Genomic DNA, 24688 nt, shown 5'->3' with positions numbered 1-24688 from the left:
GTACTGGTGTCTAGGGTTATTTTTCCCAAGGTGCAGGACTCTGCACTTGCCCTTGTTACTGTTCCTTTCTCCAGAAAAGCCCATACTGAGCTGGGGATTTAGGGAARTATATAAATGGGCTTAAGTGCACAGAAATACTGCCCTGGCACAGACTGCCAGCCTAATCAACAAGCAGAGGCTGCAATTTCCTCAGTCAAGGATAGCTTTCTATTTACATATTAAAAATTGTATGTAATAATAATAAAAAAACCAAATAGATTCTTCTTCTGTAATTAAAAAAAAATTAAATGCAATTAATTTTTGCTTTTGAATCCATGGAAACTTTAAAAATGCATAACCTCCTGGGCCAGGGAGTTGCACAGTTTAACTATCCGCTGACTGAAGAAGCACATGCTTTTCTAAATTCGGTTTAAACCTGTTCAGTGCTGGTTTCATTAGGAATTGCCTGGTTCCTTTACGCATAAAGAAATATTTATAACTTATTCACAGTCACCCTTTCCCTGGGGAGAAAAACCATAAAATCCTSTTTTATATCCCTCCTCAAGCATCAATTTTTCAAGCTGAGGTGTCCAACTTATTTAATTGCTTCTTGTAGAGAAGCTATTCCCTACCATTTCTCCTTTGTACCTTTTCTATTTCTCCTTCTATCCCGTCCTTCCCTGCCCTGGAYTTGCGGAATGGGTTTTACCTTATTTTTACGTGACAGATTAGTTTTGACCAGGGCTAGCTGTGCATCAAGATTTCAGTATAGTAATTCTGCCACTCTTCACCCCCACTAAAATTCAAACCTTTCCCTTCTGTATTCACTGCTGGGACTCCTTCCTCCATCCCCAYAACCTCCCCCACCATGCATCCCGGGGCATCACCGTGTTTTTATTTTTATCAGCTGCGAGAGTCTGTTCTGAAGGAAACATGTTCCCTTGCAATGCTGCGTTGCATTTGCTTCAGACGCTTTTTGCTTGTCATGCTGCCTGCCATCGCTTCAGCACTATAGACGAGGGCAGGATGTGACTGAGAAACCACTTTGCTAGAGGAAAACCACAGTCCTGCTAGGGATGCGAAACCCTTGAACTGTAGCATTTCCTTCCTACCACTGATTCGCACTCCGTGGCACATAGATGCTCCTTAATTCTTCCCCCAGTGAAGAATCTACAGTCCAAATTCAGTAGAAAATGGACCTGGGTAATTACAGCAAGCAAAAAGGATTCYCAGACTGAGGAAAGAATTTATCTTGGACTTTGCCTCAGTATCAGTCAGACATTGATTTAACAAGCTGCAAAATATTAAAACTACCATTATTCACTGTAACAAATGGTTTGCACTTCTGCAGTGACTTCTAGTAGAAGCTGTCCGGGCACTTAACAGGAAATGTTGAGATGTCTTTCTTCTTAAATGTTGCAGAAATTTAAGTCAAAGACACATGAAGGAAATCTCACTCCAAGCCCCCAGACTGAGTCATTCTAAACAGCATGAAAGAAATCACCAGAGAATATTTCTGGAGGATTATTTTTAAGCAGAAAAATCCTACAAGCTTTTCCATCATCAAAGTCTAGTATGAAATATGAAAAAAAGAAGAGTTTCTAATCTTTCGGCCTTTCTTTAACCAACAAACGAAAGACAGACTTGACTTCTTTTATCCCTCCAGATCATTCTTTTCACAAACGAAAACTGTGAGCTGAGCACTTCTGCCTAATTCCAGAATGTCTGAACTGAAACAAAAGATGACAAGATTTAAGATGAAGATTTATAAACAGAGTTGCTCAAAACATAACTTATCTCCTCACCAGCATTCAGTCAACAGACAGCTCYGTAGCGCCTTGACTTGTAGCATGCCGAAAAGGTTATTCTAGGGCTTTCTCACTCCTCGTTGAAAACCTCCAGCTCTTGTAGAAGTTACGGAGAACCATCTTTAGCTTTTTCAAATTTAGGTACCTAACCTCCTTGTGTGGCTTTTCCCAGGTTGGTACCCCCAAGGGCACAGTGAAGATGATTAAGCTCATTCTCAAGAAATGTTTCTCTGACTCCAGGGGAGGCAACAGTGACTATGGTCACTGTTGATGGTGCAGGGTCTAAAATGGGACTAAGGCTGCAGCTCCTCTGTGCCTCTCTACCTCCCCTCCCAGACAGACACAGGGATGCTAGGAGAAGAAGTGTGTTAATGATTTTGTGGGGTTTCCTAACAAAGGAAGGATAGGACATGAGTGCAGCGGCTCTCACTGGTGACCCAAATGCTGTGAAAATCAGGAGACTTTTCCTCAGCTTTCCACCATTTAGCCCAACCAATGTGAATTTCTTGACTTCTCTAAATGTGTGAGGCACACCTTACTGTCCGACTCAGCTAGACCTGTTCCTTGAAGGCAAATAGGAGAGTGACAGTCTCCCCTTGGCAACATGCTGAAGTTGTATCAGTCTGCAACCAGCTGGGGAAAGCTCTTTCCTAAAACAATTAAAGAGAAGTATTTATTCTTAAGTGCCCTACCTTGTTGTTATTCCACAGGCTAACCCTGTACCTTCAAGACCAAAGGACTTGCTTTGGCAAGAGAAGAGATTTTTCCACCAATGCTRTGATCTCTGCATTGTTGCTTTTCTTCAAGGCAAATATTAGGCTCAGATATGATACACCGACCAGAAAAGGGAAGGGTAAAAAGGAAGTTTCTGCAACAAACTACCAGTTGCCTGTCCCAACTACTACAGTTGATACAGTTGAYGTTGGCCATGATTCTGCTGTCCTTTCCCATAGCTGGAGAGGGCTTCATCCATGTGAAACCTTTACAGTCTGGCACTCATAATAAATATGTTGGAATAGTACCCAGAAAAATTGAGGGGCAGTTGCAGAGGAAGGAAAGGTTATGTGGAAGACCTATATCTTGGCTCTGTAGGTAGGGGCAAGAGGAACACGAAGGTATTTTCATCTGGGGTTTGATTTTAWATGAAGGGACATTTAATGGTTAGAAGGAAAGGAAAAAAAAGAAAAGCTTAATCTGGGAGGCATCTACAATTTATAAGTTTTCTCTAAGAGAAGGCCAGTATAGACCTGGTGGATGTAAAGCGCAGTACCTCTGACCTCAACTTCCACAGTTCTCCACAATTTCATTTTCCTATGTTAAAAGCTCCAGATATCAAGAAATAAACGCACCTAGGTTACAGAAAGTCCAGTGCACAGTAAAATCAGTGGAAGAAGTCACCACTGGCTTCAGCAAGTTTTGGATCASAACTATATATTGTGATGGGAGCTCAACATAATTTATGGCATATGCATCATTTTCCAATGTACAAGGGTGGATATTATCATGAAAATTCCCAGATACAGTCAGCAAGAAAAGAAAAGAAAAGTTCAGGAAAAAGATTTCTTATGGAGCAATCTGATGGGACAGGAGGGGGACAAATACAAATTACTGTCAGAAACAAACTCAAAGCTCTGCATAAACAGATCTCTTCTGAGAAATTATCTAAAGCTTTGAAAATGCTTTGTTTTCCTTTGCTCTGGAGCAATGGCATTTTCTCCTGCTTATTTTTATAACCTTTGCATAACTGACGCTGTGCATTTATATATTATCCCATGCTAAAAAAATAATTAACTAAAAAGCTTGAAGGCATTTTCAAATGTTAGATATTCTCCAAAGTAAAATGCCTTTTTTTTTTCAGTACAAGATTTATGTCCATTAAATGGCTGTTAATCCCCAAAGCTACAAGACAGCTGTTCTTAAGTCAAATAAACACTGCTGTTTGTTAGAAAGGTTGCAGCCAGGACATTTCAGCAACAGGCAAAACAAAAGGCAAAGCCTCCACCACTGCCTTGTATTAAGGTAGAAAACAGATGTTGTAATGCCTTATCTTGTGATATCAAGGCAAAAATCAGCCCTTAACTGTACAAGGCAGAGTGATAACGTGTTGTGTAGATCCTCATTTGAATTTCACCTCTGTAACAGGAGTCCTGCTGGATATCATAGATGTCTGGACTGCAGATGATAGGGTAGGACTGGACTGCAACAAGGGGCTTCTGAGGGCTTGGTCTAGGTACTTAGAAACAGACATTTATGCCATTTGTGATACCCTAAGATATCTGAAGCATTTTTACACAGGGSCTGGTGAATATGCTACAGGACTTGTGAGACACTTCTGAAATGACAAATGGACACTGGCTATCTAAGAGCATCTCAAATGGCACTGCACAGCTGTGTTTGCACAGCTGAATCAAACCCTCTTACACGGGGAGTTTGGACATCTACCTTGCACAGACAGCTGAATTTAGATGACTTAATCCATAGGCTGAAGCCATCCCTTTCTGCTCATAAATCGCTCTAGAGTCTCCTCGCCCTCTGCTCTCAGAGACACATCATGCATGTCCATGGCAGTTGGCTAGGTTAACATTTTTGATGTGTTGCTAATAGGTCAGGATCATYCTCTGTTCAAGAGTCTGTTTTTTCCTGACTGCATATTTGACTGCTTGGAACCAGTGGGACAGAGCCTGCCTGCAGGCAACATTCCTCTGCAGGCCTTCTCAGGCTGCGGATAGGCACTGCCTTCTGGCTGCACAGGTGCCATCTGATGCTCCCCTGGATGTCTGCCAAGATATTTATCCCTCCTGGAAGCTACYAGTCTTCAAATCTGCCAGTGCAGTGGCTCATTTGAATGCCCCCTCCAATATTTCATCGAGTTTAAAACAGCAGGGTTTTGATATCAAAACCCCACCCAGATCTCTRTGAAAGCACAGAGTGCTCATGTGAGCACTTGGGAGGTCTCAGGGTTGTACCACCACTTGATGGCCCTGATGTCGCCAGGAAAAGCAACACCTACCCAGCYTTGGGTGGTCCATCCCCCTCCTTCTGTATGTTCTACTTGGAGCACACAAGTGAAGCCCTTGTGCTGTAGTCAGCCATGTAGTGCTTGGTCCAGTGAGAGAGGACCTGGAGTGCTGTTGATCATAGGGCCATCATACGAATCCAGAGCTACGCCTCATACACCCTGGGAGGTCTTCTGCAACTAGGAAGGTAAGAATTCACATGAACTTTTACAAGCAAGGAACTATTAATTATTTTTTCTCTTACTGCACTATAAACAGATGGTGATGAATAAACAGACTCCTCATTTAAACTTCATTAACGTTTTTCCAGTCTGACTTTTAATTTCCATATGTTCACTGCTTCTTCTCCCATCAAACATGCCTTGACTTTTTGAAAGGAGACAGACAAAGAAACTCAAGTTTTAAATTTGGTATGTCAAGCCAGTGCCCATTGTAGGTCTCGGGAACTATGGAGGAAGTTTATGGAGGATGAACACTATGGGCTGTTCCCTACTTGAATTTGTTTGCATGCAACAATGATGATGATGAGCTTGTAGGACTCAGCTCAGTTGCCCACAACAAGTGTGAAGTGTGTCTGAGTTACTCACATGTGAACTGGCATTATTTTCTTTCATATTTCATRTTTTCCACTTTTCTGACTATCTGATTGGGTTTCAAATCCTGCTCGCAAGACAGACAGATCTAAACAGCAACTGTAAGTGTAGTGCTGAAGTACCTAAGCTATCATTAAACCAATTAGTAGTAGAAGCAGCTCAACTATAGCAGCTCCTTGATGGCTACTAGTGATTCCTACAATGGAACTTATAAAATCACCTAATCTATTCCCACAYTACTGAACTGAAGGGTGCAGATATATAAAATGGCAATCTGACCCTGTGAGATGCTGACAGCCTCCAGCTGTGAAGCTCTGGACTCACTTCACTTTTACTCAACTTCAGCAAGAATTCAGGATCCAAATAAAGCAGGTTTTCCCTTTTGGAAAAAAAAAAAACCAAAAAAAACAAATCGTGAAAAAACATAAAGTGAAGGAAGTTCCATAGAGGTAAGTGCAAAGTCCTTCACCTGGGGAAGAATGACCCCTTGCGCAAGTACAGGCTCGGAAACAATCATCTAGAGAGCAGCTTTGCAGAGAAGGACCTGGGGGYCCTGGTGGACAACAAACTGACCATGAGCCAGCAATGCACCCCTGTGACAAAGGCCAATGGTATCCTGGGCTGTGTTGCCAGCAGGTGGTGGGAAGTGATCTTTCCCCTCTACTCTGCACTGCTGCAAACCACATCCGGAGCGCTGTGTCCAGTGCTCAGCTCCCCAGGACAAGAAAAGCACRGACCTTCCGGAGCAAGTCCAGCAAAGGGCCACTAAGGTGATTAAGGGACTGGAGCACCTCTCATATGAGGAGAGGCTGAGAGAGCTGAGACTGTTGAGTACRGATAAGACAAAGCTCTGGAGGGATAATATCAGTGTATATAAATATCTGATGGAAGGATGTAGAGCAGATGGAGGCAGACTGTTCTCAGCAGTGTCCAGTGACAGGATGAGAGGCAATGGGCACAAAATGAAATACAAGAAATTCTATCTGAACATAAGAAAATACTTCTTCATGTGAGGGTGGTTAAAAAACTGGAACAGTTATCTAGAGAGGTTGTGGAGTCTCCACCCTTGGAGATATTCAAAATCTGACTAGATATAGTCCTGGGCAACCTAGTCTGACCCAGCTTTGAGCAGGGAGGTTGGACTAGATCATCTCCAGAGGTCCCTGCTAACCTCAACCATTCTGTGATTCCAAGCCAAGGAACAATGTTAATGAAGAAAACTGTATCCCATCCAGTTTGATCATTAGGCTCTGTTGTCAGGAATCTTCTGCCCTTTAATGGTTTTCTCTGTCTTCTTGAATATTTTCAATGTTTTACACCCAAACCTCCATGACACTACAGTAATCACCAAGTTCTGGTCAGTATTCCCGCACCAGAATGCTGTCAGACAYCCCCACAACTCTCCAGGAAGCCCGTTTACCTTAGGGCATCATGTTTTCCTGCACAACAGCACGACCTGCAGAGCAGTTCACCCCATCCAAACATGCGTCATACAGTACCTTGTTCAATGCCATCCTTAAATGACCCTCACACTTCCGAAAGAATATCTGATTGTGGAGGGAATTGATTAGCAATAACGAGATAAACAGACAATGAGCACAGCCAGTTGACCTAGACTTGACTGCTTTGGCTGTCTCACTGTTAAAAAAAAAAACAACAGAGAGGTTTACTTTTTTCTTTTTATGTTGATTGGGTACTTCAAATTAAACTGAGCTGTTTGTAAGCTGCAGTCCTGGAGAGTGGAAGCCTTCTTCCCCAAAAAACAAAACAAAATCCCTCAGTTTGTGCTCTGGGATTGTTATTTAATGAAAGTAAGTGCAAGTCAGCAAGAAGTGCTGCAGTTAAGGTGGCGAAATTCGCCTCGCAGCACGCCTTTCGGCTCTCAGTAACACTCCGTAYGGGAGAGATTTGCCACCGTCTGCAGGTCTGGAAAGCAGAACTCCCCTCAGCTATCATCTCTGAATCTGCAGGAGAGTTTCCCTACTGTTGCTAACTGCATTATCAGCTAAGCAGTGTATTGCACACAGATGTCCCAAATAAAAATGTATCAGGAGTAAAAGCCTGGTTTTCAGTGTAGCTGCGTTCACATTTTTGACTTTTGAAATCTGCAGGTAAGCATTTTCAAAGTAACCAGAGGACTGAGGAACTCAATCCATTATACACTTCTAAAACTACYAGGCACCTAGGAGAACGCCAGGCTATGGAATTGCTTTACTATATTTACTTATTTTAGATTGTAATGCAGGAGATGCCATCAGAGAAGCAGTCATACATGCATTTCTCCCAGTACAGCCAGAGAGCAAAGAGAAAAGCAAGAAGATATCTCAGGAGACTACTGGGCAGGGTGAAGCCTCCTCCAACAGTAGGTGCTGGGCAGCATGGAAACTCTTCTGTAGGGAGATTCCCAAAAGCATCTCATTGTGCTCAGCTGGTGGGGAAGAGACAGAGAGCTCTCTGAGAAGGGATTCACATCTCAGGCCTAACTTGGTTAAAGTTGCCCTGGGACAACCAAGAGTAGAATTTGTGTCTTCTCCTGGGACCAAACTCAGCTCTCAAGGGAGGCTTCAGGAAGCAAAGGAAGACTCCTGCAGGCTTTGGCTGATGAAGCTTTGGGATGAACTGGGAATCTTCTGAACTACAGAGCTGAAGCCACACAGCTGACATATTACCAGCTGCATAAAATACACTGACCTTGCAAAAAGCAGCGCTGCAGAGTCACGGGGATGAGGGTGTGCTAAATGTCTGCTATGATGGATGCTGGAGGACTTTCAGAACTGGAGCTCCTACTTCTTCATGCCCATTAATGTACTGCATTGCTTGGCACTGAGAACTAGGGCATTTTTTTTAATGTATTAGATATAACTTGAGCTTCCCYGAGGAACTCCCTAAGCAGCTCATTGGGAAAAGAAGACTTGCAGCCGTATCACCAACAGAAACTGCACCCGCAGCCATTAGAGACTGATGTAAAATACTATATGCAGATTTATTTTGGAGAAGAAAGGTGGGGAAAGAGAAGAGGTAATCTAACTTGGATGCCCTAAATCTTCTCTTTGAGGATGTTATTTCCCTCCAGGTGCAGAGTAGCTTCCTGAGAACCGAAATTGTCAGTGCTGCCAAAGGACTGCATTTTCCATTATTCTGTCTGCACAAGGTGCTTTTATAACTCCAGATCACAAAACAGCCAGGCAGCTTTCAATCTGTTTGTCCTTACCTTACCCCTGTTAAGTAGCAGATATTACTAATTCTATTTTAAAGGAGGAAAACTAATGCCAAGGGTCTCAGGAGCCAATTTAATTTCAGAAATAGCACTCTGTATAGAATCATGGAATCAGTAAGGTTGGAAGGGACCTCTGGAGATAGTTGCAATAGTCTATGGATACCAAGTGGGCTAAAGTTTTCAGGGAAAACAACCACTAGACTAACATGGAGTGGGATTAAAACATGTTTAGGATGGAAAATTAAGGCAGTCAGAGCGCATGATTCCTTTTTACATCATGTCATTACAACCACGAATGACCTGGGTCATTAGCTGCATCTTATCTACTGTATCCCAGCTATGCCTGCCTTGAGTGACCCTATTCAGAAAGAAAAGCCAGACACCTCACACATGACAAAACTACAGATTTCACTAGTCCAGTACTGGAGTACAGCTGTGTTTGATGGAACCCAGCAGCACTTTCTCCTTGGCTGTGTGATAAGGGGAAGTATGACCGAAACTTACTTCCCAGTAAGCCAAAACCAGCAAAGAGACGTCTATTATCACCTTACAGAAAAGGTACAGGCAATGTCACAACTGTCTTTTAGCAACACARTAACTCCTCTCCAAAGAGCAGGAGCTGTGGACTTTCGTATCCTGCCCAGTTGGGCCAAGTTGGGAATCACTGAGGATATTGGATACTTACTTATTGGGATAGCCCATGCTGCTGTGATCCGAGCTCAATGTCTACAAATACCTTAATGGAGGGTGTCAAGAGGATGGGGCCAGACTCTCTAGAGTGGTGCCAAGCAACAGGACAAGAGGCAATGGGCACAAACTGAAACACAGGAAGTTCCACCTGAATAAAAGGAAGAACTTTACCGTAAGGGTGACAGAGCACTGGCACAGGTTGCCCAGATTGGTTGTGGAGTCTCCTTCTCTGGAGATATTCAAAACCTGTCTGGACACGATCCTGTGCATCGTGCTCTTGGTGAYCCTTCTTGAACAGGGGGGTTGGACTAGATCTCCAGAGGTCCCTTCCAACCTCAACCACTCTGTGATTCAAGCTGTTGCTGTTCGGAACAAACAGGTCTCAATCTATCAGAGTCTCAAACCACTTCTATATTCAGTCACAATTATCACATGAAATCCAATCTTACGTGCAACATGCATCCACATCTTACAGACCCTTTCACAAACTGAGCAAGCTCTGTCATGAAATCAATAAAATTCCTTGCCCCAGATCTCCTCCAGCAAAGCTATTCAATATCCTCTGATGGTCAGAAACTTCCTCTGAAGTCCAGACTTCAAATTCATAGCCAGCTTATCCTGGCTTGTTGCCTAAAACTAGTCTTCCCTGCTGTTTTTCTACCTCGTGACATCTTCCATAGGTTAACCTCTTCTCATCAGACATGGTCACCCCATTCTGTTTGTGGTCCCTGCATCTCTCCTCTATACCTGCTCGAGTTTCCTTAGACATGGGCAACTCCAYGGACACTAAATCACACTCCTTATGGAGAACAGAGAGGCTCTAGTCTTGTCAATAAGTAGTATCTGTGATCAAGGAATCCTCRTAATAGCAACAGCAATTGGAACCTACTATCAACTCTGAAAATGCAACGATTTAGTTTGAAAAGAAAGCACRGATTTAACGCTTTCCATGCAAATACACCCACTATAATGAATGATTTTACAAAGACAAAGTAGTGTTAAGACAGACATTATTATTTATAAGTGGATATTGTTTATAGTGTTTATCCTGAGTCAGTGATCAATCTCGCTGCTACCATCAGATGTGGTTAATAAATGACTCATCTATTTGACACATCAGATTACATCTGTGATTAATCCCCTCTGATCAATACAATTGAAAATGGCTTCTAAATAAAGCTTTATTTCCAGACTGTACTGAAATTGTATGCTTCCTTAATTCAACTCATTTAATTAGAAAGGATAACAAATTGTTGGTTAAACCCCAAGTGATTTTCTTTTTGCTAACAGGATGTTGTATGTACAGAAGGCAATACACATACCTGATCATAAATCAAGGCATTACATTGTGGATGACAGGGAATCTCAAYTGCTTTCCATTCTCCTTCCCCGTGGGACTGAACTGTGTTAAAGTTATGCTTTTCCTGGAAGATTTAGCAAGGAATTTTTATGCTAGGATTTTTCTCTTTCCAGCAACATTCCTTAGACTAAATGGTAATTTCTCTCATAACTTGGGAGCTGCAAGATCTCCCGCCACCRAAAACCCTGTACCTAAAGTTCTATTAGGTGACTATGCTCAGTTACATTCATCAAGCTGGGGAACCTCACTAAAGAAAAACAGCTTCTCTTCCGACTTGTGCTCACATAGGTGGGCCATGGACACTCCAAGGGGGAAACGTGCTATTTGGCCACTTGAAAGTTAGCTGTCCACGTGACTTTCAAAACAGGCATCTTCAGAAGGTGATTCACTGGATGCATCACAGTCACTCATTAGAAAAGTGAGATTAATTGCTCTTTAAAGACGCCCGTTTCTGTTGACTGTAAAGGAGGTTGTGAGTGCCTATCTCAGATTCAGATGTCTAACTCTTAAATGCCTGCTGATGCATGGTGGCAAATAGATGCCAGCTGCCTTCTGCACACTTGGCACTGTAAGATTTGGTTGGACACGTGCTGTGGAAAAACATGTCCACACRTGCACACACACTCGTTCCACACTGATGTCATCACTGACTATTTTGACCCAGGATGTGCATACATACACAAATGACATCTTACATTGATTCAGGAGTAACAGATACTGTTCAGATGACTAAAAATATTTCAAAGCACTAACCACCATGACTTCAGAATCAGTCTAGTGTAATGACTGTGGATACCGAGTTGTAGAAATACAGAATCATTTCAATGCAATATTTCAACATTCCAATACGAAAATCAACTCCAAAAGATTTTTAGATACTTGCTACTGCTTGGATATCAAGAGCTTGAAATAAGACTATGTTTTTTACATTAGAACCAGGCAAAATATTTTCAACCATTTATTCATTAGAGAAAAAAAATGTTTTTGAGTATCCCTGAGTGAATTTAGGACCTAAGCTGCTGAGATTTTCCAATCGTGAAATGAGGAAAAACATTTTGAAAAAGCAGGAAAAATATTTAACACTAAGTATTTATTCTTCCATTTTGAACATAACTGTATTTAATTGAATTACTTTAAATGTCCCTGAAAATTAAATAAAATATCTAGTTGGCTTTCAAATGGATGGGTTTTTTTTAACTACTCTGACTTTTCCCTTCTTTACTAGATTCCAAGAGAATATAGCTTCAACTTCCAAGCTTCAAACTGCTCTATTTAACTTTAAAAGGATATTTGTAATATTTTCCAAATCAAAGGAAGCCATAACTTAGCAGAAAAAAACAGCAGCCAAAAGCCATCCCTGCATTCAGTAAAGCTCCTCCAGGGATAAGCTTGGCACAAAAATGTTATTCTACCATTAACACGGAGCATGTGGAGCAAGCCTTCTGTCTAGCCTAATCAAAACCAACAGTGAGTGAAAGAGGATAAGAAGACATATTCTTTCACTCTTTCAGGAGGTGAGATGCAAATTTCATGCAGGATATGCATCTTCCCATCCCTTTCTCTGGCAATATGATCCCTTGTTTTCAGAGTTTTATGGTCTATCATTGGTCCTACACCCTTTTTACTCACAAAACCAGGACCTGTAACTTCAGAGGGGCACCTGGAGGAGGAGAGGTTGAACACCCAACAGTGAGGCAGTCCTCACTCTTGGGGCTTTGACAACATCACTGTGGACATGATAGGACCAAAAACTCCAGATTTCTCTCTGTGCTCTCCAGAGTCTGGGCAATTGAGCCAAAATCTCCTTCTCCCAAGCTGAGTTCAGGATGCCCACCAGGGAACTGCATCAGCGCAGGATTTTCTGACATCACCCACTCATGTCCTGCCTTGCAGTAAGCTCACCCTTCTTGGCCATGTGCCGTAGCCTCTCTCCTGCTCTGAAACCCCACATGCCAACACGTGCTGTGCTGTGCCTGGGTCCTTGAGGGAGTCACAGCTCCACAGCTGCTGCCTGAGATGGGGAAACTTGGAAGACTGGAGAGCAATGGTGGCTCCACTGACCACGTGCTCCTGACCCTCCTCTTCYGATCACTGAAGAAAGGAGCGGATTAGGGTCCTGGAAAGCCTTCCAAGAGAACTGCCTCATGTAGTGTGTGCTCCATGTCACAGGAACAACGAGGGGCTTTGCAGCCGCCTGACACAACCTCACAGATATCTTACAGCCTTGGAACACATCCTTCTTGCCTCTGATCCGTCCCCAGGACAGAAGCAACCTTGGCATGGGGACAGGAAAGCAGTTCAACAGAAGGAGTTGGTTGCCATAATTTCCCCTGAAACAAACCAGGGCCCATAGGAATTTCAGTCTTTCAGAGCCCAGGGAAGAGTTCGTTAAAGACACTTCCATTTAAGAGACATCTCTCTCTTGGCTTGAACACACTGATACACCTAAGCTAGGCTTTCCCAGCCAGGAGATGGTGGGTGATTTCCAGGAAGCTACTCAAACTTTTGATTGAATTACACTTTGGAAGTGCCTATTTCTCTCCATGAACTCCTCATAATGCTAGAGCTCCACACTGGYTGGAGTGAATCCAGCCACAGCATCTGCTGCCCTTGTCCTGCAGCAGAAGGAGTGAGAAATGGCACAGTCAAGGTAGATGTGAGGCTGGGTGATGCTGGCTCGCAGACCAGGGAGTAAAAAGAGCTGCCCCATACCTGAAGTTTGGTTATCCCTGGGCAGTTCTGCCAAGCACTGGTCGCGCTCTTCTTCAATCTCCTGCATGATGCTGCACTCCGGACGTGTGCTGGATGCCTACAGAAAGAGTAGAGAAGAAGAGAGTGAGGTCAATTCATTTCAAGGATGCATTCCAGGAGATTCACAAACAGTTGAGCTCTCCCGGGTTGCTGCAACCAGCATTAATTTTGCATGCTTCCAGCCTGATTTTATGTTCGCTTGAGGGAAGGGAGTACAGCCCAGCGACAGCTGGGAAAAAGCAGCATTTCCCTCCCTACCTTCCTCAAAAAAACCTGCCTTTTTTCTGACAACTAGGAGCAGTYCTGCTTTGTTATTCTCTGGGAGTCCTGCTTGACTGACCTAACACCAGCAGCTATCTAGGGCAGAAATATGGCAGCTTTAAAATTCATGCCAAGAGCAGTGGGATCTCTGCTTACTCAGTTTATTCCCTCCATGCTCATGCAGTCTGCCTTCTGGCTCATGCTAACTCAATACAAAACAAAAGCCAAATCAATGGCTAAAAATGAAATCTCAGATGCAGATTAAAAGATCAGGGAGCTAAAAAGCAGAAAATTCCCAATGACAAAACTTTCCCCCCAAGCAGTTTCTTCTCAATAAGATGTAATTATATTATGTTTGTAATCTAATAGTGCCTATAAATGCCCAGGTAATTAATCGGGGACTCCTTACATCACATACTTTATGAACTACTTCAATCACTAAATGTGGATTGTAACAATCTGCACTCTGAAAAAGGAGCCAGGAGCTACACAAGGGGCTATATAATACAATTCTGTAAATGTTATCAACATGCTCTCAATTCGGAGGGAATATCTGATTTCCCCGCGATGGCAATAGCAAGTGGGAATCCAGGTAGCATTCTGCAAGGCACCGTATGGGCTCAAACAAGAAACACCTCATCTTTCAAAGAGTTTGCATTCAGCCAGAGCAACTTGTTTAGAAACTCAGCCGCAAAGAGAGAACGAAAGAGAAATGATGTGAAGAGAGCAGCAGTCCCAGTTTGAGGTTAYGCAGTCACTGTTGACCGCAGTGTAGGAAAAACATGAGTTGAGTGAGCTTCTGGGACAGATCTGAGGCGCACAGGAACAGCTTTTCATGTTCAATCTCACTGATTCAGTGTTCGCTATTTCTGAATTTGGGAAAAAAMCACCTATTTTTATTTGAAGTAAGCACAGGAAAGGAATAAAAAAGACCTTTTCACACATTTCATTGAGTTATTTTTCTACCTATATATTTGCCAGCCAAGTTTTTAAGACAAAAGGTCCAGAAATCCTTTGAAGGAGCAATTGTTTAATATAAATTGCTCTTTAAATTAAAATTATAAAATAATTCAGCAACTTTTATTCCCACTATCTCCTACTAACCCAGCTTAGTCTCTTCTCTCTTCTACCAYATGCCTTGCTTATATTATAATTTCSTTATGTTGGGAAACTGCCTTCATTAGTAGTGTGTAAACAAAAAGAAAATGTGCTTTGCTAGCCCAAAAGGAGATGAATAACTTAGAGGTGTCTTGACACTCAAAAGTTTCCTTTTTCCAAAGTGAAAGAGGTCTAAAAAAAAATTATTCTGACTCATCAAAATACTATAGATTAATTTTAATTCCTAGTGCTTCTTCCCTTTTTATCTTAAAAAAAGAAGTGAGGAGTTTCCAGAACACTTGTTTAGAAAGAAAGATTGAAATGTTCTGTTTTCAAAGCATTCTGACTTTTCCCAAGGAAAGTTAAAATTCTCTGGACTTAAACTATTGCCAAATTCATCTCACATCTATAAATAGCTTGGGTTTTCACTTTATAAATTAATTCATACAGCTGTAACTTTGATCAAAGTTTGCAAAGCACTGTGTACTTTCACAACACAATTTTACAATTTTTTATGTAGCAAATTTTCTCCTGAGCCCATTAAAAAAGTACTTCACAGCTGTGTCCCCCCTTCACTAAAAATCCAAACCTAGATTAGCTGATTGCATATTTACTTCTACAGCTTAATATTTACTCCTGAGCAAATGTTTTATCACCTTTCAAAAAGCATCGTTAGCATTCTGAAAAGTCAGCTCTTGACAGAGTCAGGTAAATTTGCACAGTTGTAATTTAAAAAATATTGCCTTTCTCAATCCAGTCCCAGAGGAAAAGCATCTGTGTTAGGCAAACATTGGTGGAAAAATAGTGTCCCAATAGCTAAAACCTCAAGACAYAGACAACTTGGCTTTTGTAGTGCTGGTGCTAACTTGCTGTGGGATCTTAATCAAGGTGGATAGCTCTAAAGACTGAAGAAGTATTTAGGTGCCCAGTCCCCAGCGTTTTCAAGAAGAGTTGGATACCGAGGTGGGATTTAGTCTCCTGAATAGAGGCATCTAGTCTCAGCTGAGGTTTCCTAGGGTATTCCTCCTGGCCAAGAGCACAGCCCTCGCTCCAGRAGCACCTGGTCCCACATGGATCCTATGCTGCATCTGCAAGTCCCATCCAGCTGCCTCACCTATGCTAAGCTCTCTAAAACAGTGCTAGATACCTGTGTTTATAGTGGGGATGTATCTCACCTCGTTTTAGCAGGAGAAGAGCTAAGTGTTTAGTCTGAACTTATTCTCACCTCCCTTCTACTCAACAGCATCAGCCCTGAAGGTGTTCACCCCCTTTGCTGGCTGTGGTTGGACCAGTTCAGACTAAATAAAAGACTGTCCAGCTGCAGAAAGTTAGTGATGTGCATTTAATGCCTAAAGATCTTTAATTGAATCTAGGTCAACAGACAGGCTCACATCTGAGGCCTTCTAATTTATGCCTCATTTTCCACATTCAGTAAATAAGTACATAAATAACCCATACAAACACAGCAACCCGCTTTACTCCTCCCCAGTGATAACCGTGACAACCTGTATATTGCAGCCGTTGTTGCTGCAGGCCAGAAAAGTCAGCAGGAAAACTACAGTTTTGACTATGATTAGGAGAGTGTTTCTTTTTTTTGCTGGAAGGTCAACAGTCCAGCTGGTGGGATGGTGATAGGGCAACACATTCGGTTGCCTTAATTCATCTCCCTACTGACAAATATCCGAAGAGACTCCAGGCTCATGTTCAGGATCATGCCTGAACAGACTCCAGTAGAGCTGGGAATTCTGCACGCCAAGATGTGTTTTCCCTGGGAGCAGAGGCTCAGTAACACTCCTTCCTTGCTATATTCCTTCCAGAAAAGGCTGCAGCCGACTTTCTGGATAGCTTGCTAAAAGCTCACTTTACTTATTCCCCAGTTTTTTGTTTGTTTGTTTCCCCCCCACCACACCGTGGCAAGTGATTTGGGGCTTTGGCATCCTTCACAGCAGTGGGTAGATGAGCACACAGGCATGTGGCTGAAGACTACACCTATTCATTCTTCCCACCCAAAAAGCATAGATACAGGGAAAGCGTGACCAGCTTTGGTTAGCTCACATTAACATCTGTTGGTAAACAGTAATCCAGTTTCCTGGGTATATCCAGGATGCGTAGCTAGCTGAAACTCAATAAAATCTCCCTCTCTAAGCTCTTCTGGAATGCATGAGGTATAATGTAAGAATCGTGCTGAATTTGTCAGGGGCCGTTTTTCCTGCAGGCCCTCTTAAGTCTTGAGCAGAAAGACGAAGGCAATATTTTTCTGGATATGATTTCTCTGAATTCTGCCGTAACTCTCATGTGGAATTATTCTCAAAGTCTTTGTTAATGAGAGTTTCCCTTCCCAGAGGATCTCAACTATTGTTAGAGGATTACTGCATAGTCTGCTATTGCAAATAAAGCCACTATGCACATTTTTTAATTAAATATGATTCAAAGGATTGCCATAGTCTGAAAGAGCCACAGAAATATTCAGGTCTCATCTACGCTGTCTGTCTTTAGCAAGACCAGGGCCAACTCCTTTGTTCATAATGGCAGCTCTTCAAAGGCAGATGTGATCTACAGTGATGCCACAGCCATAGGCACACAAAAATACAGGCCCATCAGTAGGAACATGGGCTTCAGCACCTCTCTGCCCCTCAATCCTAGAGTGTTCCTGGGCTCACCTGGAGCTCACCACATGGGGACCCCAGMAGAGAGGCTTGGCCATGGTTACAAGAGTTACCACGATGATAACTGGATTTGGAGTCAAACAAGAAAAGAGCAGAATAGAAAAGCCTACAGAAGGTGAAGATACAACCCGTACCCATTTCTGTTCAGCTCCCAGAGCCTACATGGCGATGACACTTGGGTATATTTCTGCCAGTTGTCTGAATAAAGATACCATCCTGGAAGCTACAGGAGGGCAGTAACAGTATAAAACAAGAGCATCCATTCCCTTCCTACAATTTCTGTAACACAGCTTCATAGTAACCACTGTAGGTGGAGACGAAGTCTCTCAACACCTTTCCATGTGGACAGCAAAGGAAATAAAACATTTTATTAGGTAGGTCTTAGTTCTGACAGTTCTTTCTTCCCCTTAGTCTCAGACTAATTCAATGCTATTTCCGAAGATGTCAGGGCAGCTGAAAACCCATCAAAATTACATCAATAGATTCTGGATAAGAACCAAGACTCAGCAGCATAACCCAAAGAAGCTACTCTGGCTATGTCAGAAGAAGAGTTTCAGTCCAGTCTTTCATTTGTGCTCATTATTTATATGATCAAGGGACTGCAGGAACCCCTTAGGCAACAGTCTTGGTTCATGATTCCTTCTACAGCTTCATCTAGGTCTTAAAATTAGATTTTTAGTTTCTTTTTATTTTCTTCCTTTTGAACATACTGAGTGAAATGGAGTTTTMTTCATAAAACTCTGAATGAGCCAAAAAGCACTATGGTTCAAAGCAAGAACGAGCAAAGAGAGTGGATCAGTGGAGGATACCAGCAAAGGACTTTTATTTTCAAAAGTTATGTTACCCATAGGTAAAAATAAGACTGTCCAAGCCAAACACTGCAAGGTTTTTGTGGCTTTGACAAAAAAAAAAAAGAGACATTAATCATTTATGGAGAATTATAATTGTTTATTCTACTAACGGACCTTTACCTAAGGATCCAAACACACTTTACAAATATGTCACGACAGCATGGAGAAGCAAGTGTTAGACATCAGTAATACAGACATAAACTGATAGACAAGGCCAAGTTCAAAACACATCAAACACCCTGTGTGGCCTTCGTAAGGTCAGCAAAGAAACTTTAGTTTCACAATAAACTGAAAAAACAATTCTTTTCCATCATGTTTTAAGTACACTGCAGTGCAAATAGTTCATCAGTAAGGTACTCAGAGTGAGGGTAGCAGTGTGYATCTCTAGGAGATTTTTCCAAATAAAAGAGGTCCAGGCAAATACCCAAGAATCCTAACTCTCAGTTTGCTGTTCAAACCACTCAATTTTATGCTTCTGCCAAATACAATCATGCCAATAACAGATCTATCATTTGACAAGGAAAGCAGATGTTCTTCCTGCTCATCTAAGCAGGCCCTGTCAAACAAAGGCAGCTTGCCCAAATCAATCCATCAGCTTGGAGACATGGAGACTTCACTTAGGCTGATTGTCCCCTTTCTGTACAAGGGTTGGAAGATGAAGGAAACATGTGCAGAGTGTTTTGCAAAGGGCTTGGAGACCMAGAAGAAAAGGGAAGCTGAGCAGCTGTGTTGCTTAACTCCTTGGTGACAAGCTTGTATTTCCCCCTCTTGGAAAGCAGTGCTGAACTAGGGTCTTAAGCAGGAAGCAATACGGAGGCACTGGAGTAGTGACACACGTTATATTAAAAGAGAGGCAGCTCTTCACTAAATTCCTACTACTGAGTAGGAGGGAGTCCTGATGGCTGGGTAAGCACACTTAGCTCCTCAAAATATCATCTTGAGTAGGTAMGTATGAATTTCATTTCGAGGAAGCTCAGATGAAGGATTTCAGTTCAGGCTATTGCAGAAATACAGAAAAGCCATAATGCTGAGATCAGTACTGTTTTGATCCACAGTTCAGGGCACAGAGGAGCAAAATGTCATGGTATCTCTGTTATGGTTGTGGAAAAAAGCAAGAAGTTATATGCCCAATGTTATATAAGGACAGCAAAGAAAGGACCGAAGTGGACTCCATTACCAAACTTGTGTAGAAATTAGAAGGCAGCAAAGTAGCTCATAGGTTGTCCTGAAATACCAGTCATTAATTGCTTTTAATTTGCTTTAACCTTTGAGTCTAAGGAGCAGAGCATGGTTAGGTAAAATTCTGCTCTTTTACTTAAGGAATGTCTGGTGCCTTGATTACTGAACTGATCAAACCTTCTGGAGGAAATTCAGCTCCAAAGGTTCTGTTCAGCCCATTACAGAAGCAGCAGAAAGACAAATGCAATTCACATTCAGAACTCCTCAGCTCCCAGGACTCAGCTGGGGAGCCATTGAGCCAAATGTACATGTCTATAATACGGACATCTACATCTGAGTAGTTCATGTTGATCCTTTTTCTTAGTCTGTGGAGAGAAATAGGTACTTTTAGGCTATGATTCACTTAATATTAACTGTCTAAACTGTCTAGGAACTGTCTAAAATAAGTTAAATGAAATTTACCTCATACCATTTCATAAAGAGAGCCTTAAGCAACTGGCAGAGGKGTGGATGTCTACACAGTCAGTATCTAAAGTTAAATGAGATAAACCCCACAGATCTGGGCTCAACTCTAAACTGAACAATTACGCTCTCAACAGTCCCCTCCTTTCCTAGCATACTCCAAGAAGAAATGCAAGATGGCACCTGGCAGGATCCATATTGAGAACTTGGGTGAAAGACTGTTAACTACTCCAGTAYGACTACATGATTTGTTGTTTCAAGATATATTTACTCTGAAATGTTATTGTTCCCCCAAAAGGTACTTGGTTTCATGAGAAGGTGATGTACCTGTTAATCCTGTCCTGAACTGCTGGGTCATCTCCTGATTAGTCATCTCTCAACTGTTGTGCACAGAACAAGTCATCCCTCATGAAATTGCTGCCTTTGAATGGACTAGAAAGCACTGAGTGGGTGTTTGAGGAAAACCTGTTGGTTGCTTGTGTTCACTTCTGTCTCCTTTGTCCTGGTCCACACCCTAATTCCCGACAAAGCCTCCATCCATCCTCCATCCAGCTCTGCTTCTTGTGCTGGTCARTGATGGGGAACCTGACCTAGTCCTGCCTGCTCCTCATTGCATCTCCCRGTGCTTCACTTCACTCCAGCTGTGGCATGTGACTCTCATTTTCCTCTCAAATCCAACTCCGATGTAATCACTCACCCAGACCACCTACTGTAATGCAAAAGAAGGGTTGGATTGATCTCAGATCTGCTCAGATGGCCCCAAATAGTTGTAAGGCTTTGGCTGGGGAGGAGAGCACAAGAGGTTTCCAGATCCAGAGCAACAGAGGCTAGTGGTCTGAGTAATGCCCTGGTGAGCTCACCGCCACATCAGAGTACAGTTCAGTCTAGAGGCTGTGACAAAATAAGAGACTGATAAAAATTACAGTGGAGAAGTTCAGGGAAGAAACCACAGGTGCATGTTCTCAGTCAGGCTCTAGATCTCTCCTACTGTTTGGGAGTTACCATGACACAAAGTGTTTGACAAATAGGACCCCACAAGCCTCTCATGAAGCAGGCATGCTATTGGATGTTATTTATAATCAGGGAGCTACAGGATAAAGAAATCCAGATTTCTCTAGTTCTCAGAATTACTGTGGTTGTGTGGTTTGAGGAACCATGGTTTTGGCTGGTAACATAGGCAGTTCCTTTTAACTTTTAGGAGAGCTGAAAGCTCTGAGCAGGAGTAGAAATCCAATGTCTCTACACTACGAGAACAGCGTAGGCAGGAGTGACTGCCACCAGACTTGCTCACCATTCACACTGGAAACTCTCAGAGCTGCACTAAACAGCAACTGCAGCTGGAGATCTAGGGCTGTTTGGAGAGAGCAGACTTCCCATGCACGCTTTTCTTCACATATCCTGGGAAGGACGGTGAGTAAAGCAGGGTGGCAATGTTAGAGTAGTCTGGCAGCCAGTGTCCCAAGTATGGCTTTTCCTATGCAGAATAGGTACTTGAGGCCTTAACATCTCCAGCTGAACAGTCAAAACMAGAGACATTCAATATTTGGAGTACTGAAAGACTGTAATTTTCCTGAGYTCACTGAATAGTCAGTGATTTCAGAAGATGTAGCATCCAATCCTGTGACCCAGCACTCATAAGAGAGAGAAGACCGGGTCACAGCACGGGTCTGTTAAGCTCAGTATCACTTCCCCAGGAGCAGCCAGGAGGAGATAAAGAAACAAGAAGTGTAGAATGCACAGGAAACAAGGCACTGCACATAGTAATCCCTCCCATGAWATAGGCCCTCCTTCCAGCAGTCACCATGGCGCCTTTTTATAATACACTTGATGATAAGGTTTTAATCTTCCTGGCTATAAATACCTTCAACATCTTTTATTAAACCAACATTAAGACCAATGCCAGGGGATCTTACTCTTCACATGCCATTTTCCATCTTGAAAAAGTGCACCTAAGAGGTGTTGTTTGTGCTCCAGGAGAGGAGAGCCCCCCAAACTACAAAGCTGCTGGCAAAAGATAGCATTTGCTTATAGGGCATTCAGTGTTTGGGAAGAAATAAATCTTCTCCCTTTTAAATCAACCCAAAATCAGCAAGGCTATGGGGGAAGATATTACTTATGGATTTATATGGCATCCTTTATAAGGCATCAGAGCTCTCTATAAAAAGRTCCTTCATGGATGGCCGGATGAATAAAACTGTGTCTTCCAAAGAGAACAGCCTACTAAGATGACCTCCATATTGAAGCTGCATTTCAAAACAAAGGATTGCTCCTGATAATGAGGAATTCGAGAGTACTCCAGTGACTCAGAGCCACTAGAGCTATCATCTTTAATAAATCAGGCCATTTCTCCCTTCACTGGCTGGGGATTAGAAGTAAGTAAAACAGTAGGTCACTTCTTAACACATGTGAGGGAGTGCTAGGTTAGGACAACCACAGGGAGCATTGCTGCAGTGAAGAACAAAGATTYACAAGAATGGGGAAAATCATTCGGGAAGGAATTGAAGAGATCCTTACCAAAGATGTGCATGATGGACAGATAGAGATAGCTTTGATTTAGAAGAATGACGATCTTGATGGCTGGCTTTATTAGGTCGGGAATGAAATGCAATGCTAAAAAGGAAGAGGAAAGTATTTAGGGGGCTATTAACAAAAAGGTCCATGAGAACAGRGAACTCTCTCAGCTGGAAATGATGGAGCAGAAAGCCTGGTAGTTCARTCAGTCACAGTTCATTCAGTCACGATACTTCTGAGCTGCAAAGTGGAGAAGAAAAACACTAAGATGTTCTTAGGTTCTTTGCTCACTATACCTCCAATTATCCTCAAATTACAGAGAAGAACCTGAGAATTCAACTCAAAACATTTTCAAATTAAACAAAACTGTTTATTTTGGTGATTAAACTATAAACCAACCCCAGGTGAAGAGAAAAAAAAAAAAAAGCTCCTTCTGAGGTCTCAGTAAGGTCATCAAGGTAAAGGTGGGTACATATTGTGCAGCACTTGGAAGAGATTAGGTTGCAAAGCTAGAAGGTTTTCCAAGCCTCTGTTACCTCCAGTGGCAAGAGTTTCAAACACAAAAGCTGCTCTGAAGCTCAACAGCACTATTCAGAATGAGGCATTAGTGAGTGTTCAAATATGAGCACAGCACTCAGCCCAAGCGGGAGGACACAAGCCTTCTTGTGTCATCACAGCTCTATATCGACAATCCAACACTCTCCTTTTGGTATTCTTTGCCTCCCTCATTCACTCCTTCCAATACTGGTGAGAAAAGACTCATTGCCCACACTGATACTGGCCACAGAGAGAACAGATCCAGCTACAAATGAAAGAAGTACAAAGCAGGCGGAAGATGCATGCTAGGAGGATGACATCGCCAAGCTGTACAGATCTGTCAGTTCTAGACCAGAAAGAACTTGATAGGTCTTCTCCTGCTCACCTAGACAAGATGGGGAAGATGAGGCTATGCTATATGGAAACACGGATCTGCAGCCACAGCACTTGGATCCAACATTATAGATGAAATCGTGCTGTCCACAAAGAAGAAAAGGGGCAGATGGGAATATCCTAAGTCAAGAGGTATTCAGCTCTTGGAAAGTCACATTTTGGCAACTTGGGGGTGTCACTAATACAGAAATGCTGGTGTTTTAGCTCTCTCATCTCTTTCTAGAGCAGCTGAGTTTTCTTTCTCACTCAGTAGAAGAGGCCATATGTCCCCAGCTAAAGAGAATAGATATGCTACCATCCATGTCCATTGAATCAGTCTAAATAAGTTTTACACCACCTAAGCAGCAACTGCAGCTGAARCATCAGAAAACAGAGATCCCCAACTTTCTCTGGCTCACACACAGCAAGGCTGACTAAAACATTACAGACTATGCTAGATTTTGTTCTTACTGCTGGCTGTTCCTTTAACTTCCTAATTTTATCTAAACAGCACAGGAGAGTCAAGGCTCCAACACATATGAGGATTTGGACTGCTGTGGTCATCTATAGCTCCAGGCGACTGCCCATTCAGAAGACACCATGGATCTACAGGAGCATGGCAAGTTCTCAGCTCCACATGTGTCTCCAGCACAGGATGCAAGGAGCCCTTGGAAGACTCTCTTCTCCACATGGTCTCCATCTCCAACAGATCTCTTGTGGCATTTTCTGAACATCTCCATAGAGAGCAATGCTCTTTTATTGCTCCAAAGAGCAGAGARGTGCAGAATTTGTCATGTGTGTGCACCCATGCCTGCAAATGACCAATGCAGATTTGCTTACAACTGGAAATGGAAGCAAGGTCCCTTAAAAATGGAGAGAGAGGAATAATTTGGAGGGTGATGATGGTGCCTCTGGTGAATGCTCAGTCAAGCTGCAAACTTTCCCCCAAAGAATAAATACTATAAACTGAACTGTAGAAGCACGCTTTAAAAATGAGGTTGAGTATGAACATACTGATGTAAATCATAAGTGAAGAGAATGTGGAAAAAGAGACTCAAGATACTCATGGTGAAAGGCAGAGGATTAATCAGTCCTTCACAGCCATGAAKCTGATAAGCCTGGATTTTCATCCCTCCTCCATGCCTTAGCACCACCTGTCCACCCTGCAACTCCTCATTCAGAACCTCATCTCTCCTGGCTCTCCTCCAGCATCCTTTGGTGCTGAATGCTCGGTCCCATCAAATCAGGAGATTGCAATGATACCAGACTGGTGTCTCAGAAGGTGCAGCCCTGCAGATTAGCTCCATTAATGCTGCAAAGCTCGGGGGGGGGGGGG

General features: G+C 42.6%; 1 protein-coding gene across 1 annotated transcript in view; it reads right to left on the bottom strand.

The window, feature by feature from the left end:
- The window catches only part of LOC146589325 (vasoactive intestinal polypeptide receptor), a 112515-nt gene that overhangs the window by 62376 nt on the left and 25451 nt on the right, over nt 1–24688 (bottom strand). Inside the window, exon 2 of the mRNA XM_085316503.1 lies at nt 13377–13473. Coding sequence (XP_085172629.1) covers nt 13377–13473 — 97 coding nt within the window. The remainder of the gene's footprint in view (nt 1–13376; nt 13474–24688) is intronic.

This window comes from Rhea americana, unplaced genomic scaffold, assembly GCF_003343005.1.
Source record: "Rhea americana isolate MKP2758 unplaced genomic scaffold, rheAme1 scaffold_47, whole genome shotgun sequence".
Classification (NCBI taxonomy): Eukaryota; Metazoa; Chordata; class Aves; order Rheiformes; family Rheidae; genus Rhea; species Rhea americana.
This window is presented reverse-complemented; position numbering and strand designations above follow the sequence as displayed.